General features: G+C 38.2%; 1 protein-coding gene across 1 annotated transcript in view; it reads right to left on the bottom strand.

The window, feature by feature from the left end:
* Nucleotides 1-17408, bottom strand: part of ITPR2 (inositol 1,4,5-trisphosphate receptor type 2) — a 540309-nt gene that overhangs the window by 417923 nt on the left and 104978 nt on the right. The window contains exons 3-8 of the mRNA XM_082634919.1: nt 9940-10055; nt 9071-9157; nt 6941-7099; nt 914-1012; nt 559-642; nt 117-263 (exon numbers count right to left, since the gene is read on the bottom strand). Of these exons, the coding sequence (XP_082491045.1) occupies nt 117-263; nt 559-642; nt 914-1012; nt 6941-7099; nt 9071-9157; nt 9940-10055 (692 nt within the window). The remainder of the gene's footprint in view (nt 1-116; nt 264-558; nt 643-913; nt 1013-6940; nt 7100-9070; nt 9158-9939; nt 10056-17408) is intronic.

The raw sequence follows: 17408 nt of genomic DNA, 5'->3' as shown, positions 1-17408 counted from the left end.
AAATTGTTGTTTTATGGGTCTATCACAAATGATGCTTATAACAATAAACCAATCAGCCTAGTGACCTTGTCTTATTGATATAAGTATTTATTAAAAGCCAGAAAATATTTACATACCTCTATTTCCCAGAGTGCTTTAGAACTGGTAGCAGAAGTGGCTGATTGACGCAAAGTTGTACGAAGGAAAATGTGCTGTTTTTTTTCATATTCATCACAAGTCAGAAACTTCTCTTGTTCCGCATGAAACAATCGAACAACATCACCCTAGAAAAACAGGTCAAGAAAACTATATTTCCAACAAAAGTTTGAACAAATAGACATAAGAAGTGGGTGTCTCTCTATAGTTTTGATACTCTGGGCCTTCTGCTAACACTTGGCTTTTAATGCGTATGTATAAATATACATTTCCAAATACAGGAGGGAAAATTCAATGTGAGTTTTAAGGTTTATAGTCACATTCTAAACTTCAAACCTCAGTGAATACACAGGTTTTGCATCTAGAAGCTCAGTAAGACTACCTTCAATTCTTCCAGTAAATGTCTAGGTAGCACATACTTACCCCTTTTAGTACATCCTCTCGATAGGAACTATATTTCATGAATAGAGTGATTTTCCAGCTAGTGTTGCAATTAACAGCATTCACCTATTAATGAAGAAACATTAAGTTATAAGACTGCAGATTCAATTTTATACCAGAAATTATTACTTCAACTAGTAGAAGGAGCAGAAAGAACAACTTTGGTATGTATGTCAAAAAATATCTTCAAAGGACCATCTGAAATCTACATGTACCTCAGAAATATTAACTAGCATAACTGGGCTTATGCTTATGAAAACAATGAAAGAAACTATGGGGCTTTTTTTTCCTCTCATGAGAAAATCAACAAATTCATTTCCTTTCCTCCTGAACTTACCTCTTTACACCCTGGATTATCGAGAAGCTCTATGTTGCTGGCATGTAGTGGCTGTCCTGCATTCACGGGCATCAAAACAACTTTATCTCCAACAACAATCTGGGAATCAGAAATAAGTTGCAATTGAGACACTGCATGGGTCTGTGGTGTTATACCTGAAGCTAAAAATAACTGCACAGAAGTCCTCGTTACTGACTGAACATTTGACCCATTTATCCTCCATATAAATTTTAATTCTTTTTCTCTTCGAGGTAAAATATCTTCTGATAAATGATCATATAATCATGTCCCACAGTGCCTATTAGTCTGGATTCATAAAGCTGGTGTAGATACTTTTTTTTTTTTTTTTTTTTTTGGCCACGTCGCACAGCATGCGGGATCTTAGTTCCCCGACCAGGGATCAAACCCACAACGCTTGCAGTGGAAGCGTGGAGTCTTAACCACTGGACCGCCAGGAAAGTCCCTAGATCCTTTTCTTATTGGTCTCCTATTTCAGTTAGAGCTTTCTTAATGTCAATAAATAGGTCAACATCCCCCCACACCAGGTCCGATGCCAGGAGATACAAAGAGTGAATGTACCCACCACAAATAAACCAATCTGCCTAAATATTAGAATCACTTCAAGTGCAAGTGGGAAATCTTATACATTTGTATTATCGCCAGAATTAAAAACAAATCTATTATATTTGATCTTCCCCATAGTCTCAGAAATTTATTAAACATTCTAATGTCATCTGGATTCAGAGAATGCAGAATCAAGTATGACCTTGTAGGAATACATTTATAGTTTGGGGCTTGGGCAAATGGCTCACTTTTGTCTTAAACATCCAACACTAATATTGCTCCTTAAACCTGGTGCTCATTTTTTTATCTCACTTTTTTTATTGGAGTCCAGGTGCTTTACAATGTTGTGTTAGTTTCTGCTGTATAATGAAGTGAATCAGCTATATGTATACCTATATCCTCTCCCTCTTGGACCTCCCTCCCACCCCACCCCCATCCCACCCATCTAGGTCATCACAGAGCACTGAGCTGAGCTCCCTGTGCTATACAGCAGGTTCCCACTAGCTATCTGTTTTACACATGGTAGTGTATTTACGTCAAACCTAATCTCACAATTCACCCCACCCTCCCCTTCCCCCCACTGTGTCCACATGTCCATTCTTTACATCTGCATCTTTATTCCTGCCCTGCAAATAGGTTCGTGCTCATGTTTAGATAAAAATTAGAATCAGTTATGGGAAAAGTGCTCTAAAGAAGTAAGTCTAAGTTGATTTTTTATTTATGCTATCATTAACAATGTCTGCTTAATCTTCAAGTATTTTTATTCATATCTCAAATTGCGGGGAAATGATGTTGTGCTTTCTTAATGATAATAACGAACAGTTATTTTATAGTTATTAAAGTTACTTTTGTTGTTAGGTTCTGCTAGAAGACTTATTGCTGTAGTTACCTACACTCTCCTTCAGAGAATTGCTCACCATCTCAGAAATGAAAACCAACACCTTCCCTCTGCATATTTCATATCAACTAAATATTACAATAGATTAGTAGACAACTGAAAAACAAATTAGGACTCAGACAGTAAAAACAGACAGAACTTCTTCTCCCTGGATCTGAACCTAAACCAAGATTTTAAGGAACACAATTTCACACTTTTAATATAAATTAACCTTTAATAAATTATACACAGGAGTCTACATTCACCTATAGTACTGTTGGCACAAACTATATCTGAAGATTCAAATGGGATAGAGAAGCCTCAAGCTCATTAATGGAGCAAAAGAAGGTTATCCTTTAGTTTGCAGGAATAGCTTCTCTTATTTACAGGACTGGTCTCTATTCACCATCCTGTCTTTCAAGTCCATAATCAGGCAGATGCTGTGACTCAAAATATCCATCACAGAAACTCTTTATATGTCCAGATAAGGAAAAATCATAAAGAAACTGTGTTGAGTGAGAGGATGAGGGGGCAGAACTGGCCTATATTTGTGTAAAAAAGGGAAAGAGAGTAGGAGTGTATGCATAAGAAATTCTCCCAGTGGTTAACTGTAAAAGAGAGAACTGGGAATTCAGGACGTGAAAAAAAAGATAAGAGACAGACTTTTCCCCATGTATCTTTATATTGTTTTCTATCTTTGAACCATGAATGGTTACCTATTTTAAACAATTAAATTATAAACAAAAAATAAAAGTCAACATGACATAGACATATTTTCAACATCCCCTCGAAAAACAAAAACATGTGTTATTGCACATGACACCAAGGCAGCTCCAAGTCTCAGAATCATGTAGAAGCCTGAGTAGTCTTCCATACTTCCATATAAACACTGGGACTTGATACCACATTCTGCCAGTGCTATATCTGGCCTTCCAATTTCTTAAAGAACAATTCGATTTGGTTCACTGTCATTCTTATCTGTACCATACAAATATTAGCCAGTAAGCTGCTAAGTATAATGATATATTTTAGCTATTTCTTTCCAATTAAAAGAATACTTTTGATTGCACCTATATTCACTGCTCTAAGTCTTACTGTTTATTATAGCTGTCTGTATGCTTTGGGCCAATCCCAAAGTTAGTTTTACCTCAAAACACCACCTGTAAAGTCTTATATAATTTTAAGAGACTAGCCATATAGCCAAAATGTCACCAACTCCAAGGATTCATAAGAATGGTATTCATAAGGAGAATCTAACATTAATTCACTAATTTCCAGGTCCTAGGTCTTGTTCTTCACAATAGTTACTTTGACTACCCACGCTGAATAAAACTTACAAATGAAATGGACAAGATGTTAATCATAAGATATAAAAAGAACAGTAAGAGGTACCAGGAATAACACAAAAGTGTGTAATAAATAGTCTCTATTTTCAAGGAATTCACAGCTACTTAGATAACTTGGTAAATATGGAACTTGGTAATATTTTCAGAAGAGTACAGGCATGGAGCCTGATCCACTGATAGGGTCAGATGCCTCCTGAGAAGTCACATATTTAATGCAGAACTTGAATTTTCTGCCATATCACATTCACCCTAGTGCACAAACATTTAAAAAAACTGCAATTCCAAAAGCACTTCTGTTGATTCTATGTTAACAGCCATGTAAGATTCATGATGGGATTTTACCGAAAATGAAGAGCAATGTAATGCCACTGGCAGCTACCCTTCTTTTGAAGTGGCACCTGATGTGGTGAAAAGAACATTGCAATAGAAATCAAAACACCAGGGATCGAGTCCACCTTCACTAGAATTCCAAGGGGTCTAGTTTTGCAAAACAGTAAAATCTACTTGCTATTTAAAAAGACTCTTTCCCTAAGGGTTGTTTTTTTTTCTTGATTGAAAGAACATCTGGCCTTTTCTCCCCTTTAAAATCTACCACCAATGTAAAGAACTAAGGCCTTCTTAGATCAAAGTTTTAAATGAAAAATTAACTACTCAATCATGGGAAGATAAATGAAAATGAAATATTTATGAACTCTGCTCAAGGCTGTCCCCAGTGACTTTCTAACTGAGCAACAGCAAGTGAGGACTTCTATACAGCTGAGGGATCCATGAATCTATTTTCCCCCAAAACTATCCACCCCGAAATTCTATAAGATAAATGACAAAGGTGTCCTTAAACGGTAGAAACAACTGATTTTTGAGGATACAAGCATTTTTCTCCCCAGACTATCATCAGCCTCATTCTTACATTTCATTTTGGTCACTGAACATCTTGTGGATACTTATAACCTAAATCGCAACTTAACTAATTGCTAAATAGTAAAATAGAAATTTTAAAGTCCTTTAAACCTTGCAATTTCCTCCTCTAAGTTTAATATATTTTTAAAGAAAATCAACAGTAATTAAACCACTTGTTATGAAATAACAGTGTTTCCAATTGCCTTCAATAAAATACAGTAGGCTTGTATTTTAGAAAAATGCTACCTATTCCTAGGCAAAGAAAATAACCATTACGATACAATTATTTACATGGCAAATACAGGACTGTGGATACGCTTAGGCTTTCACAGCAACCTTAATCACACATAAAAGCTACACAGTGGCGAACAAAAACAGTGAGCTATTTCAGCAAAAAGCAGTGTGTAAGGTTGCTTTAGCCATGCTTTATAGAGCACATCTATATAAGGAGGATCTCTATATCGCACTGAACAATTACATTGTCCATTTTAACCAAGATGGAATGTTTGGGTGGTAGGTAGTTCCCCACCCCACAACCCAATACAACTAATTATTTGAAATAGTTCATTACATTCAACTCTCTTTGAGCCTGTAAAGGCATTTGGGAGCAGGGAAAGGAATAGATAGAATGAAAAACTAGACAGAATGAATTAATAAAATCCACAGCTAATCTCAAGGCTCCGATTTATCCAATCATTTCATCACATTCCTTTAGAGCTTGAGTTCAGGTTTTATTTGTTTTGACGTTTTGTTTTGAAATTCACTGACCACCTTCCAACAGGGACCGTACTCAGTGGGAGTGAGACGGGGGACGGCGCTGGAGAAGGGAAGGAGCATTACCAAACAGGGCATCCAAACACACAGGTTGTTCATAAACTGCATGACCAGTCCCTGAATAATTGAGAGTTGATTGTAATTAACTACCTACTGAAATTAAAATATATGTCATGCTCACAGCATACATCACTTGATGCCAAAAGGAAAAAAAAAAGAGAACTTATTTTTAAGAAATCCAACACAAGATTTAAAGTGCATTATATTTCTGCATGCCATGCTTCTCCCAAACCTTACCTAAGGAGGATATCATCAGATAACTTATTAACCAAATTAAACCATGAAGCTTGCATCCTGTGGAATTGAATTTGGACTTCAAAATTCACTGGAAAAAAATTGATTCACTACAACAGAAGACATTTCTAAGACAAGAAACAGCCAACACATTTTAATTATTTATTTATTTATTATTATTTTTTTTTGCGGTACGCGGGCCTCTCACTGTTGTGGCCTCTCCCGTTGTGGAGCACAGGCTCCGGACGCGCAGGCTCAGCGGCCATGGCTCACGGGCCCAGCCGCTCTGCGGCATGTGGGATCTTCCCGGACCGGGGCACGAACCCGTGTCCCCTGCATTGGCAGGCAGACTCTCAACCACTGTGCCACCAGGGAAGCCCCAATACATTTTAAAATGTCATCACAGTATTGATTGAGAGAACTGTGAGAATAATTACACTTTTATATTGCTTTGAATTTTTATGTTAATTTTTTTAATCTCAACTATTTTTCTTAATCACCTGACCCACTATCTGTAAAGTCGTCTATTTATGAAAGTTATTCTGTATTTGGTGTCAACCAGAATTTATTAAGCATCTTCCACGTGCCAGGGACTGTCACCTGCTACTTCATTTATTACACACAAAAATATCTAACTATTGATCCTGTTGAATCATTGCACATAATTTTATTTTCTCTGCTCTATAAAGTAGCAGGAAAATATTTTAGCAACTACTAAAATTCACATGCTACAACACGTTCACATTCCACAGCGTATTTAAGTACTGTCGTCAATGAGCTACTGCCAATCTATAGCTCCTCGTTCATTACACATCCATTAAGATGTACAGACGGCAAACACCTGGCTGCAGAGGCAGTAAATGACATATTGTCATGATCTGCTGTGTCGCTCTATTAATTCAAAGGAATAGACTCCATCTTCTGCAACACAGCTCTTTTTCCTTACAGCCATGCTCCCTCCTGAACAGGCCAAGAAGCAAACCCTGCCTCTCTCTCCCTGAAGTCTCAGCCAATATTAACGTTCTTAAATTCTTTCACACAAACTCTGGCTGGAAGATGTTTTTAAATTAATCTGATCTTTGTCTTTTTATGATTCCTGAGCACACTTTGTACTATAAATAAATGCTTTCAACCTATTAAAGAAATTAACATAAAGATAATATGTTGAACATTGAAAACTGTATCTGTTTTCTTTGCACTTTCTGGATTCTCTACTACTAAGAACTACTGTCTTTAAGAATGTGCTGCTTTTCTCTTAATCTTATAGTTACATACATTGTCACCCTCGCTTCTCAGCTTCCAGAAGGGATGAATATAAAACCAAGACCCTTCATTTCCTGCAGCATCCAAGGACACGCGCATGGCATTCTTCTCCAGTAAAGCCGGTAATCTCTTGTTGACAGTCAGATACTTGTTGCTTTTTATATGCAGTAGCTGTAGAAGAAAGATATGGATTACCGCCTTTATTCTTTGATCTCCTCTGCTAATTGCATTTATGTGTTTATACTTATATCATGTGCCCACATAACACGGCTCGGGATAGAGTTTAAACAAAGTTCTTTCCAGACTCTACAGTCACCATCTTTCCAAGCCGACTTTCTTTGGGTTCCTCCTCACCTCCATCCCCAATTCTGTTTCATAACAAAGTGAGCACATAAGGAAAACAAGCCAGGGGACACTTCTGAATGATTTTCATCTACTGATAAATAATAGGATAAACCCAAGCTTTCCAAAGGAGACCAGGAGGTCCCCCCAAACTACATTCTTTCTCAATCCCTGCCTGGCCACAAAGACAGAACATACTAAAGAATAACCAAGGACCTGTAATAATGCACCAACCCACTTAGTATTATTAAGCACCCCTGCCTGCTGACAGCCCTCACCCCCTGGGGGAGGAGACAGCCTGCCCATCCTAAGTAAACTCTGCCACTTCCGTAAGAGGACGCAATCCCACTCCTTCTCAGATGAGGGCAGAAGCACCACTGTTCGGGTTATTGGATTCCATGGGCAAAACCTTTCCAAGACATTACTGAGTAGGAAAACTAAAACACATAACCTTCCTATTATTACAATCATTTCAAAAGAGAATGGTCGTTTTAATATCCACAATATAAGAAGGAAGTTATCTCAGAAACCAGTGAAAACCCTCATGGGCCAACCCCTCTCCTTTTGGAATCCACCATGTTAGAGAACGTGGCTCAGCCCCTAACTCACCACACAAAGATCTGCGCATCAGGTTCTTGACAAGAAACATGAGCTCTGCTCACTGGCACTTAGTATGAATCTAAACTTGGTTAAGAGAAACTCTAGTTATGGAGGACTGCCCAAGGGACATGCAGCCACAGGTATCACACAGTCTACCACTAGATTAACTCATACGTCCAGGGAGCCGCAGACCCAGGGCTCTCCTCTTGTACCATCAGAGAACCGCTTTGCCAGTCCTGTGCTCTGGCACTTTGCCATTGGCCAATAGCAAAACATCAGGGGATGTTATTTTTTGAAACAGCTCTATGAAACACCTGTATGTAGTATTTACAGTAAGGAAGTTGTTAAGGCCATTGTTTACTATATTAAACAGTGTCCTCTTTATGAGAGCTCATTGGAGAAGCAGTTCTCTGGTCTTCTTCCTGGGAATGTTTGTGCTTCCAAACTTCTGACTTAGTTCTCTGTACGGACCTTCTATGTGAATGCTGTAATATTTTACACTGCCCTTATAGCTACTCAAGCAACAAAAAGGCTTCGAGCCAAAGTTTATCAGCCTTTACAACAAGGATTTTATAAACATGCCTCACCTTTGGCTTCATGCAATCATTATTTTCCCTTTGATCCAGTTGCCTTATTTATTTCTATTAATATTTTATCTTATGTGGAATGTATTTTTGAAAATGCCTTACATTCTTTTTGGAACAAGGTGGGGCAATATTAACAACTACCCAAGTAAAATGCTAAAAGATCTAAGTGAAGCACAAGAAAGAAATGCTGCTGAGATAAATCAGCGTGTATACTAATTGAAACGGAAGAGCTAATAACTCAAGGACAGTTCTCACCTAGAAGTACAATTTGAAAACTTTCCTCCCTACAAAATGAAAACATAAAGCTTCATTTGTTACAGGTTAGTCCCATTAATTCTGAAGGACTCTTTTATTACAGGCTTTCCCCATTTTCTTCCTTTTGGTTTAATAATTTGTGCATACATCTGGATAAGCTCACTTCTTTATGTGTATGCACCAGATTTATTCATACAGAATGGTGTGCTGAATATTAACAGAAAATATCACACTGTATAATTCCCACCAAAGAACAAACCACTGTATCCCCCAATTTTAATGCAGGTTGGCATTCCTACCAAATGCAAATTAACCATAAAACATTCACCCCTTTAAGCAAAAGTAAATAGACACTTACTTGTATAACATTACTATATTTCACAGTTTCTCCCAACAGCTTCTTATTCTCTGATTCATTTTGTTTTTGTTCCAGTTCTGCAGCATGCTATAAATTGATTATCAAATATTTAGTGTGGAAGCATGGAAAACAGAGCACAATAATTGACAAAGAAATAAGGTTTATTTTAGGAACAAAGAATACAACCAAGACTAAAATAGGTGGGTTGCTTTACTCTTGGTGCTTCGGGAGAAGAGTGGCAATAATTAAATACATGATGATAATGTGTGATAAAAATCTCTCCGTTTAATGCTGAAATGTAGCCCAAAATATATTGAGATGCTTTTATGTTGGAAATTTCAGAAAAGTACTAGGCACTTTGGTCTTATAAAATTATTTTCAGAAGGAATATTGCTAGAGAAACCAAACATAGTAGGTAAATTTCAAAAGCCTCAAATTCAGTTGCAGTTCGAAAGTAACAGGAATTTTAATGACACAAAATAAGTTCTATTAAATTTACACAGAGCCCAAATCAGAAACAACAGACTTTCAATTTTTTCCAATAGTCTTTCAAAAAAATTAGGTACTATGTCAAGTACAATATAACTGGATTTGGTATTCCTGCAGAGATTCTGGATTGGTTTTCAGTGTGATGTGAATATCTGAATTAGTCTGGTACACCTGAATAAACAGCAGAAATGCACTACCTACTCTCCAGGAAATCAGTGGTCACACTCTGTGACTTAAAAGTCCTTTCCACTTTCAATGTGTTGCCACATCTATTCTGAATCTCAGTGCATTGAGTGAAATCATTAAGCTACAGAATAGATCTTTTGTTATTGCTGTACTTGTTCTAGCCTAAACCAGACAGATGGAAGGCTGGTCCTTACCTGTAATTTCTTCAGCAAGGCTGCCTCTGTGTGGTTCCCTTGTTTAGCTTGCTTGGCTTTCCAATATTGTTTCTGAGCAGAATATCGGTTCATAGGGCACACCTTAAAGAGGCAGTCTATGACAAACCAACAAACAAAAACACTGTAACTAAGGAAACTAGCATTTCTAAGATTTCCCTTATAGCCTAGCATTGGAATCTCGGAATCCCTGAGTATAAATAACATTTAAACATCATCTAGCCCATACTCCAGTCAACTGTTAAATTACCCCTATAACATCCTTTTTAAATAATCATTTAGCCTGTTAAAGTACCACCTTTTTCATTAATTTATAGGAAATCATAGCTAGCGTGATTTATAAAGAAATCAAACCAATGTAATCATTATAAAGCACTTCTTAATTATAATAAGACGCCTGGACTTAGAAAGTCAATAGGATGAGATTAGTGTCTTTCACTGCCTTATCTGACCTTGCACAATTAATTACTTATTCATGGTATGTATCTTTGACAGCCAAAGTGATGGAAGAAGTAGAAACAATCACAGTAATCAAGCAGTCGCATTTCAGTCATCTATTCCCCAAGTTTCCACATACCTGGGGTGAACATGGTGTGGACATGTGAGACGCAGTATGTTATAAGGGAAAAACAAAGCAAAACAAAAAAAACAAAAAACTAAGCCAAGATTATAGTCCTAACTCTACTACTAAATATCAAGTTAGGAAATCACAGTGGAATAATATAGTTAATGATATCTCTAAGTCAAAAAACAAATTTTTTTTCTGTTTAATGAGGAAAATGAAAGTTTGACTAAACAAAGGCCTTCATGTGCTAATGATTCTGTACATTTGTGGAATGGATAACACACAATCTAGAATAAAGGTCAATTCCAAATATTCTATAATAAAGGAGTATTGACATAGAAGATCTAAACATTATTTTCATTTTTCTCACAAAAAATTGTAAGAATTCTATGTAACAAATTTACCTTGTTTTGATTGATGTGTTAATATTTATAATCATTCTCATTTTTCAAGCATGTTTCACAAAAATAAAATTCAGTCAGCTCAAACATACATTTTAGCCACATTCTTGACTATATTATATGTGCACTCATTCTATTATTCTCTTTAAAATTAATTATAAAATTAAATGAGACAATCTCTTTTCATATCTCACTTTTTTATGGTTCTAATGGCACACATGACCAAGAAATATGACCATAAATTTTTTAAGGAATTTTTCAAATTCAGAAGAAATAATTACTTTTTTCCTATAGCTTGTAATTATAAACACAAGTTCTATTGATTACCTCCCACCTACACATACAAAGGTATAGAAAACATTATTAACTTCTGGTCTAAAAGTTACTTATGTGGATGAGTAAAGATTTTATAACCAACAGAAAACAGACACCTTCTAACTGCTGAAAGTTGGTTGAGAGACTGTTAGAATTACAGTAGGTTACAGGAATCATCACTTAGCACAACGGTGTGAAAACCAAATAACTAGACCTGAAAACTGTTTTTCTTGACAACATATTTAATTAGCCCTAGAAAATATTTTGTATATATTAGTATCTACAAAGATAATACACAATTTTTTCAAGCACACATATAGAAGTTGTTTATAGATAGCTCCAAAAGAGTACTCCCAATTTAACACAGCAGGCTATTTTGACTGTCCTATATCAGGCAAGTCGCCAAACTCTACATTGTTTAGTGCAGCAAAAACACAAGTCCATATTCAAGTAGAACTGAACTCCATAATCTGCAGTCTCTAACTTCCTTTAACTATGAAAAGAGAAAAAAAAAATGTGTTCTTCTCCATTACTTCAAATTCCTAATTAAGTTCATTAGGAAATGGTCTTTTTTTTTTTTGGCTGCATTGGGTCCTCGTTGCTGCACGTGGCTTTCTCTAGTTGTGGCGAGCAGGGGCTACTCTTTGTTGAGGTGCCTGGTCTTCTCATTGCGGTGACTTCTCTTGCTGCAGAGCACAGGCTCTAGGCGAGCGGGCTTCAGTAGTTGTGGCGCGGGTTCAGTAGCTGTGGCTCGCCAGCTCTAGAGCACAGGCTCAGTAGTTGTGGTGCATGGGCTTAGAAGCTCCGCGGCATGTGGGATCTTCCCAGACCAGGGCTCGAATCCGTGTCCCCTGCACTGGCAGGCAGATTCTTAACCACTGCGCCACCAGGGAAGCCCAGGAAATGGTCTTTTGACAAAGAAAATATTTGTCCTAAATTCTAGACCAACCAGTAGCACTCCTAACTAGTGGTATCCTTAGGTAACTAGGAAAGAAACTGGGTGTCGTGATCCTCATCATCATAGCTAAAGTGATTGTGAAGCGAAGTTAAGCATCCAGCCAACTAAGGTTTACTGCTTAGGTTGTGCCTCTGGGTGCTGTAAGGCTCAGACCCTGTCCTTAGAAGCTCTCAGTCTAGCGGGTGAAACAGGCTGAAGTTTTTCAGTGGGGCTCTGGAGAAGGTGCTGTGTGGTTCAGAGATGAATGTGACCTTTCGCATTCTTTAGGGGAGGCCAGAAAAGTCTTCCAAAAAAGAAGGCACAAGTCAAGAGTTAAAGAACCCATACTAATTCAGCACATTCGCGAGAGGGTTCAAATGCTCAGAGGGGAGGGGCGTCCCAACAAGAGCCCATGGCCGGTACAAGGGCAGCGAAGGAGAATGCCCAGGGACCTGCCAACCGTGCCGGAAAACGACAGCCCGGGCTGCGAAATGGAATCGGTGAGGCTGGCCGAAATCAGCCTCTGCAGAGTGCCATGTTCCAGGTTATAAGTATGCACTTTATCCCAGGGAAAACTCTTATACAGGGTTTTCAGCTCTTACAGCACGTGAAGGATGATGTGAACACGAGGCAAGAAACCCAGCACAAAAGCCAACTGCCAGCGTGATGAGAGACAGGGAGGATCTGAATCTGGGCGTATGGGAGTTCTAGGGGAGCTGCAGATTTAAAAAGAAAGCAGCAGAACCAACAGGCTTGGTCTTATCTCTTAGTGTGGGGTGGGGAAGGGTGAGGGAGAGAGAGAGTGAGGATGGTCAAACAGGCTTCCATCCACTCCGTCTGAGACACTAAGGCTTAGATTTCCACAGCCCTTTCCATTTTCAGGGCCTCAGCTGTATGGTTCTCCTCAGCAACATTCCCCAGGAGGCATCTCATTTTGTAAATAACCGATCTGTTTCTGCGTGGCAACTAATAGCACAGGACTATTTTGGTTGACGGGAGGGAACCTAGGGCATGCAGATGTCTGTAAAAATGCTTGTGGTGGTGATTGTGATGGGTGTGTGTGTGTGTGTGTATGCGTGAGTGTGTGTGTGTGTAATTCTCTCTCTGCCTCCTTTGGAAAACTTTTTAAAAAATCTACTGGTCGGGGCTTCCCTGGTGGCGCAGTGGTTGAGAATCTGCCTGCCAATGCAGGGGATACAGGTTCGAGCCCTGGTCTGGGAAGATCCCACGTGCCGCGGAGCAACTAGGCCCGTGAGCCACAACTACTGAGCCTGCGCGTCTGGAGCCTGTGCTCTGCAACAAGAGAGGCCGCGACAGTGAGAGGCCCGCGCACCGCGATGAAGAGTGGCCCCCGCTTGCCACAACTAGAGAAAGCCCTCGCACAGAAAGGAAGACCCAATACAGTCAAAAATAAATAAATAAATTTTTTTTAAAATCTTAAAAAAAAAAAATCTACTGGTCTTGGACTAGTCATGTATTTTGTCTGATTCTAAATTTACTACATAATAAATGCATTAATAATACCTGCAACGCCTAATTCATAGGGCTGCTGAGATGGGCAAAAAAGAGAATTTGTGAAACTACTCTGTGAACTTGAAAGGCCTATTATAAATGTTAAATGTAAGGTATTATTATCAGTATTGTTTCATTCATTCAGCAATAGCTTCACTGAGAGGTGACTAAACCCTTACTGAGCTCTCAGCAAAGAGCTTCAATAAGTAGAGTTTGGGCTTCCCTGGTAGCGCAGTGGTTGAGAGTCCGCCTGCCGATGCAGGGGACACGAGTTCGTGCCCCGGTCCGGGAAGATCCCACATGCCGCGGAGCGGCTGGGCCCGTGAGCCATGGCCGCTGAGCCTGCACGTCCGGAGCCTGTGCTCCGCAACGGGAGAGGCCACAGCAGTGAGAGGCCCGCGTACCGCAAAAAAAATAAATAAGTAAGTAGAGTTCTTGGATTAAACCCAAATGCCCAATTCATGACAAGGTGTTCGCCCCTTTGTTTTAAGACACCACGATGTGTTTTTTTATACAGTTCTTGAATTCCCTTGAAACAGCATGGCAGGGAGCAGACGGTGAAATCTCCATTACCTTGTAATATCTTTTAAAATACGCAGAAGCAATCTCTAGCACCAGCATGGATGCAGCCTTTGACAAAAAGCCTGTGTTTCTCTGGCATGCAGGAATCCAGAGCTATTCACCCTCCTCACCCCTGCTTCTAGAACTAGTTCTCTAGAATCCCTTAGTCTGCTCATTCTCTAAAGTTAGAGATGTATATACTGCTAGGAAAAAAGGTCTTGGGGGGTTTTCTAATTAGAAACCTGCTCAGTGTCATTTATTAACTAGGTAACAACAATCTTTTCAGCATTTCAAGACTCAAAGAATAATAAAAAAGGAAAGATTTGCTTCATAGAGCAAACACCAAAAGCACAAAGAGAAGGAAGTAATTTCAGTTAAATTTCTTAAAAGCTTAACCTTAAGAACCTAAGGCCAGCAATTTTACAGAATTACGTAAGTTTAGGAAATGTTAGAAATTCAACAAAATGGACTATGTTCACTCAGGCAATATGCTAAAAACAATGTCTCAGAATTAGAACTGTTTTTTTACAACCGTGGACGGAAATCAAGCCTCCCAGAAGTGTTCATGTTAAACTAAAAGATCTGCTGGCATCTTTAACCTGTGAATAAATGCTAGTGGAGGGAAGAAATATGAAAGCCATTCAAATGGTGTGGAGCACATAATCCATGGTATATAACGCTGTAAATCAAAGAACTGACCTTCTCACGTGATTCCATGTACATCTGGAAAGAACCCAGTCTAAACCTCCACTCACAATACCTCACTAAATAGTTCTGAAGTGTTTTGCTTTGTATGTATACAAGTACTTCCTAAAATATTTGTATCTAAGGCAGCTTCTGCACCCCAGAAATTGTCTATAGGACTCCATTCTGGGCTATTATATAAGACGTTCAAGTTATGTAGCTGCCAGCAATTTCCTTTGGTAATGGTGGAAAGAAAACTTTGTTTCATTTCTCCTCCTTCCAAAAGATGTTGTAAGATATTTTTTTTAATTTTTTGATGTGGACTATTTTTAAAGTCTTTATTTAACTTGTTACACTATTGCTTCTGTTTCTATATTTTTGGTTTTTTGGACCCAAGGCATGTGGGATCTTAGCTCCCTGACCAGGGATCGAACCCACACCCCTGCTTTGGAAGGCAAAGTCTTACCTACTGGACTGCTAGGGAATTCCCCAGATGTTGTACGATTTATATCAGGCAAGACATAATTAAACCATCAGCAAATGCCTGTCACAAAGCAGGCATTCAACAAATGGCTCTTTCATGGTAGCTTGTAAAATTACCTCATACTGATTACAGGGAACATGGTTGCCAAGGGCTTTATTATCTCCACATGGAGAAAGGTGAGGAGGGAGGAGCTTTCCTTTTTCTCTTTTTCATATAAACAGGATGGAGCAGAATTCCATGAAGACAACAGAACCTTCCGAACGATAAACTGGAAAGTGGTAACAAAACTCTCCCTGTTGTTGTCTCCTGAGAGACAACAAAACTCTTGTCTCCCAGGCAGACAAGGGGCCACTGGACACCAGCAATTAGAATTCAGAGTTGGTCAGGGGAGAGGTACACATTCATTAGCCAAAAATATAACTGTAGCTCTCTTTTTGTTTTTGTTTCTCTAAGAAATGCATCCTGAAATACAGTGTGTGTATAGAACTCTTTATGTTTAGAGTGTGCTTTTAAAAGGAGTCTGTTTTGTTTATGAATGGAAATTTCAAACCAAACATCTACTCCTTTGGTCAGAGTCAAAAGCAAGTACAGAGAGGGTATGTAAGAGGGAAAGTGTCCTCTAGAATGTTACAAAGGCCAAAGAAAATGTATTGCAGTTGTTAGCAAACATTAAAATTTATCACAATATATGGCTGGACGACCATGAATTATTAGAGAATAACTTCCTCTAGGCAAAAGTCAGCTATTTTACTAGTCAAGAGGGAGAGAAACTGCCTTTTGTAATTACAGGCTTGTAGACTACGAAGATGTTAAAACTCGAAGGGGCCCGAGATAAAATCCAACCTTTCCCTTCTCTGAGATAAAGAAGCAAAACCTCAGAGTGAGTTACCTTAGTCATTCATGACAGACTCTCTAGATTAAAATAATTTATAAATATGAACAAGTTCAACCACACATAGGATGCTTGAAAGCCCTGACAAGTGACTGTCTGGCCGCTTGGTGGCAGGGATGTTAATACCATACTTTGTAAGGACCTACTGTATAGCACAGGGAACTCTACTCAATGCTCTTTACTGGCTTATATGGGAAAAGAATCTTAAGAAGAGTGGATATATGTATATGTATAACTCCTTCACCTTGCTGTACACCTGAAGCTAACACAGATTGTAAATCAACTATACTCCAAAAAAAATTTTTAAGTACAAATAAAAAAAAAATTTTTAAGTACCATACTTGGTTTGCTCATTACAGATTACTGCCATGGAGTACTTTGTGAACTATAAAGAGTACTACATATTGATAATTAAGATCACTTGATCCTCACAACACCCTTGAGATTTAGCCAGGATTATTTTCTCCATATTCCAGAGAAGGAAACTGAGACTGTTCTTAAGTCCACACAGTTGGTAAGGAAATGAGCTGGAATTTGAACTGAGATCCTCTGATATATATCTTTATCTAACTACATCCATAGATACATAAATATCTGATATCTAGATAGACAGATAGATAGATATAAAAGAGCTGTAATACTTCAAAAGAAACATTTATGTTTTCTCATGGGAAATATGCCACATGTGCATATACAATTCATGGTAAGACATCAATAGGAATGTTATAAAATCTTAGTCTTAAAAACATTAATTATCTGATTCCTAGATTAATGGCTAAATAAACAGAAACAAATGAAACTTTATATTTTGCTTCCTTTGGAGTGAGGCAGAAAAACAAAATCCAAATGCACCAATGCTAATTTTCATTCTTGTGAAGTTTTAAATTTTAGCATTAAGCACCATTACATTAGACATAAGTAGAATTCGCTATCAGAACATCATAATGTATAATTTTTCAACTAATTTTCCCATCCTCAAATTATCATATTAACAGTGATAATCAAAAAAAAGTGTAATAAGCAGACTGATTCCAAAATCAAAATACAAGTCTCCAAATCCCATTACACAAATATGAAGTCTGAAAGAAAAGAAATACAAG

The sequence above is a fragment of the Mesoplodon mirus genome (assembly GCF_964341445.2).
Source record: "Mesoplodon mirus genome assembly, chromosome: 11".
Taxonomy (NCBI): Eukaryota; Metazoa; Chordata; class Mammalia; order Artiodactyla; family Ziphiidae; genus Mesoplodon; species Mesoplodon mirus.
Note: the sequence above shows the minus strand (reverse complement) of the source record. Positions and strands in the feature narration are given on the sequence as shown.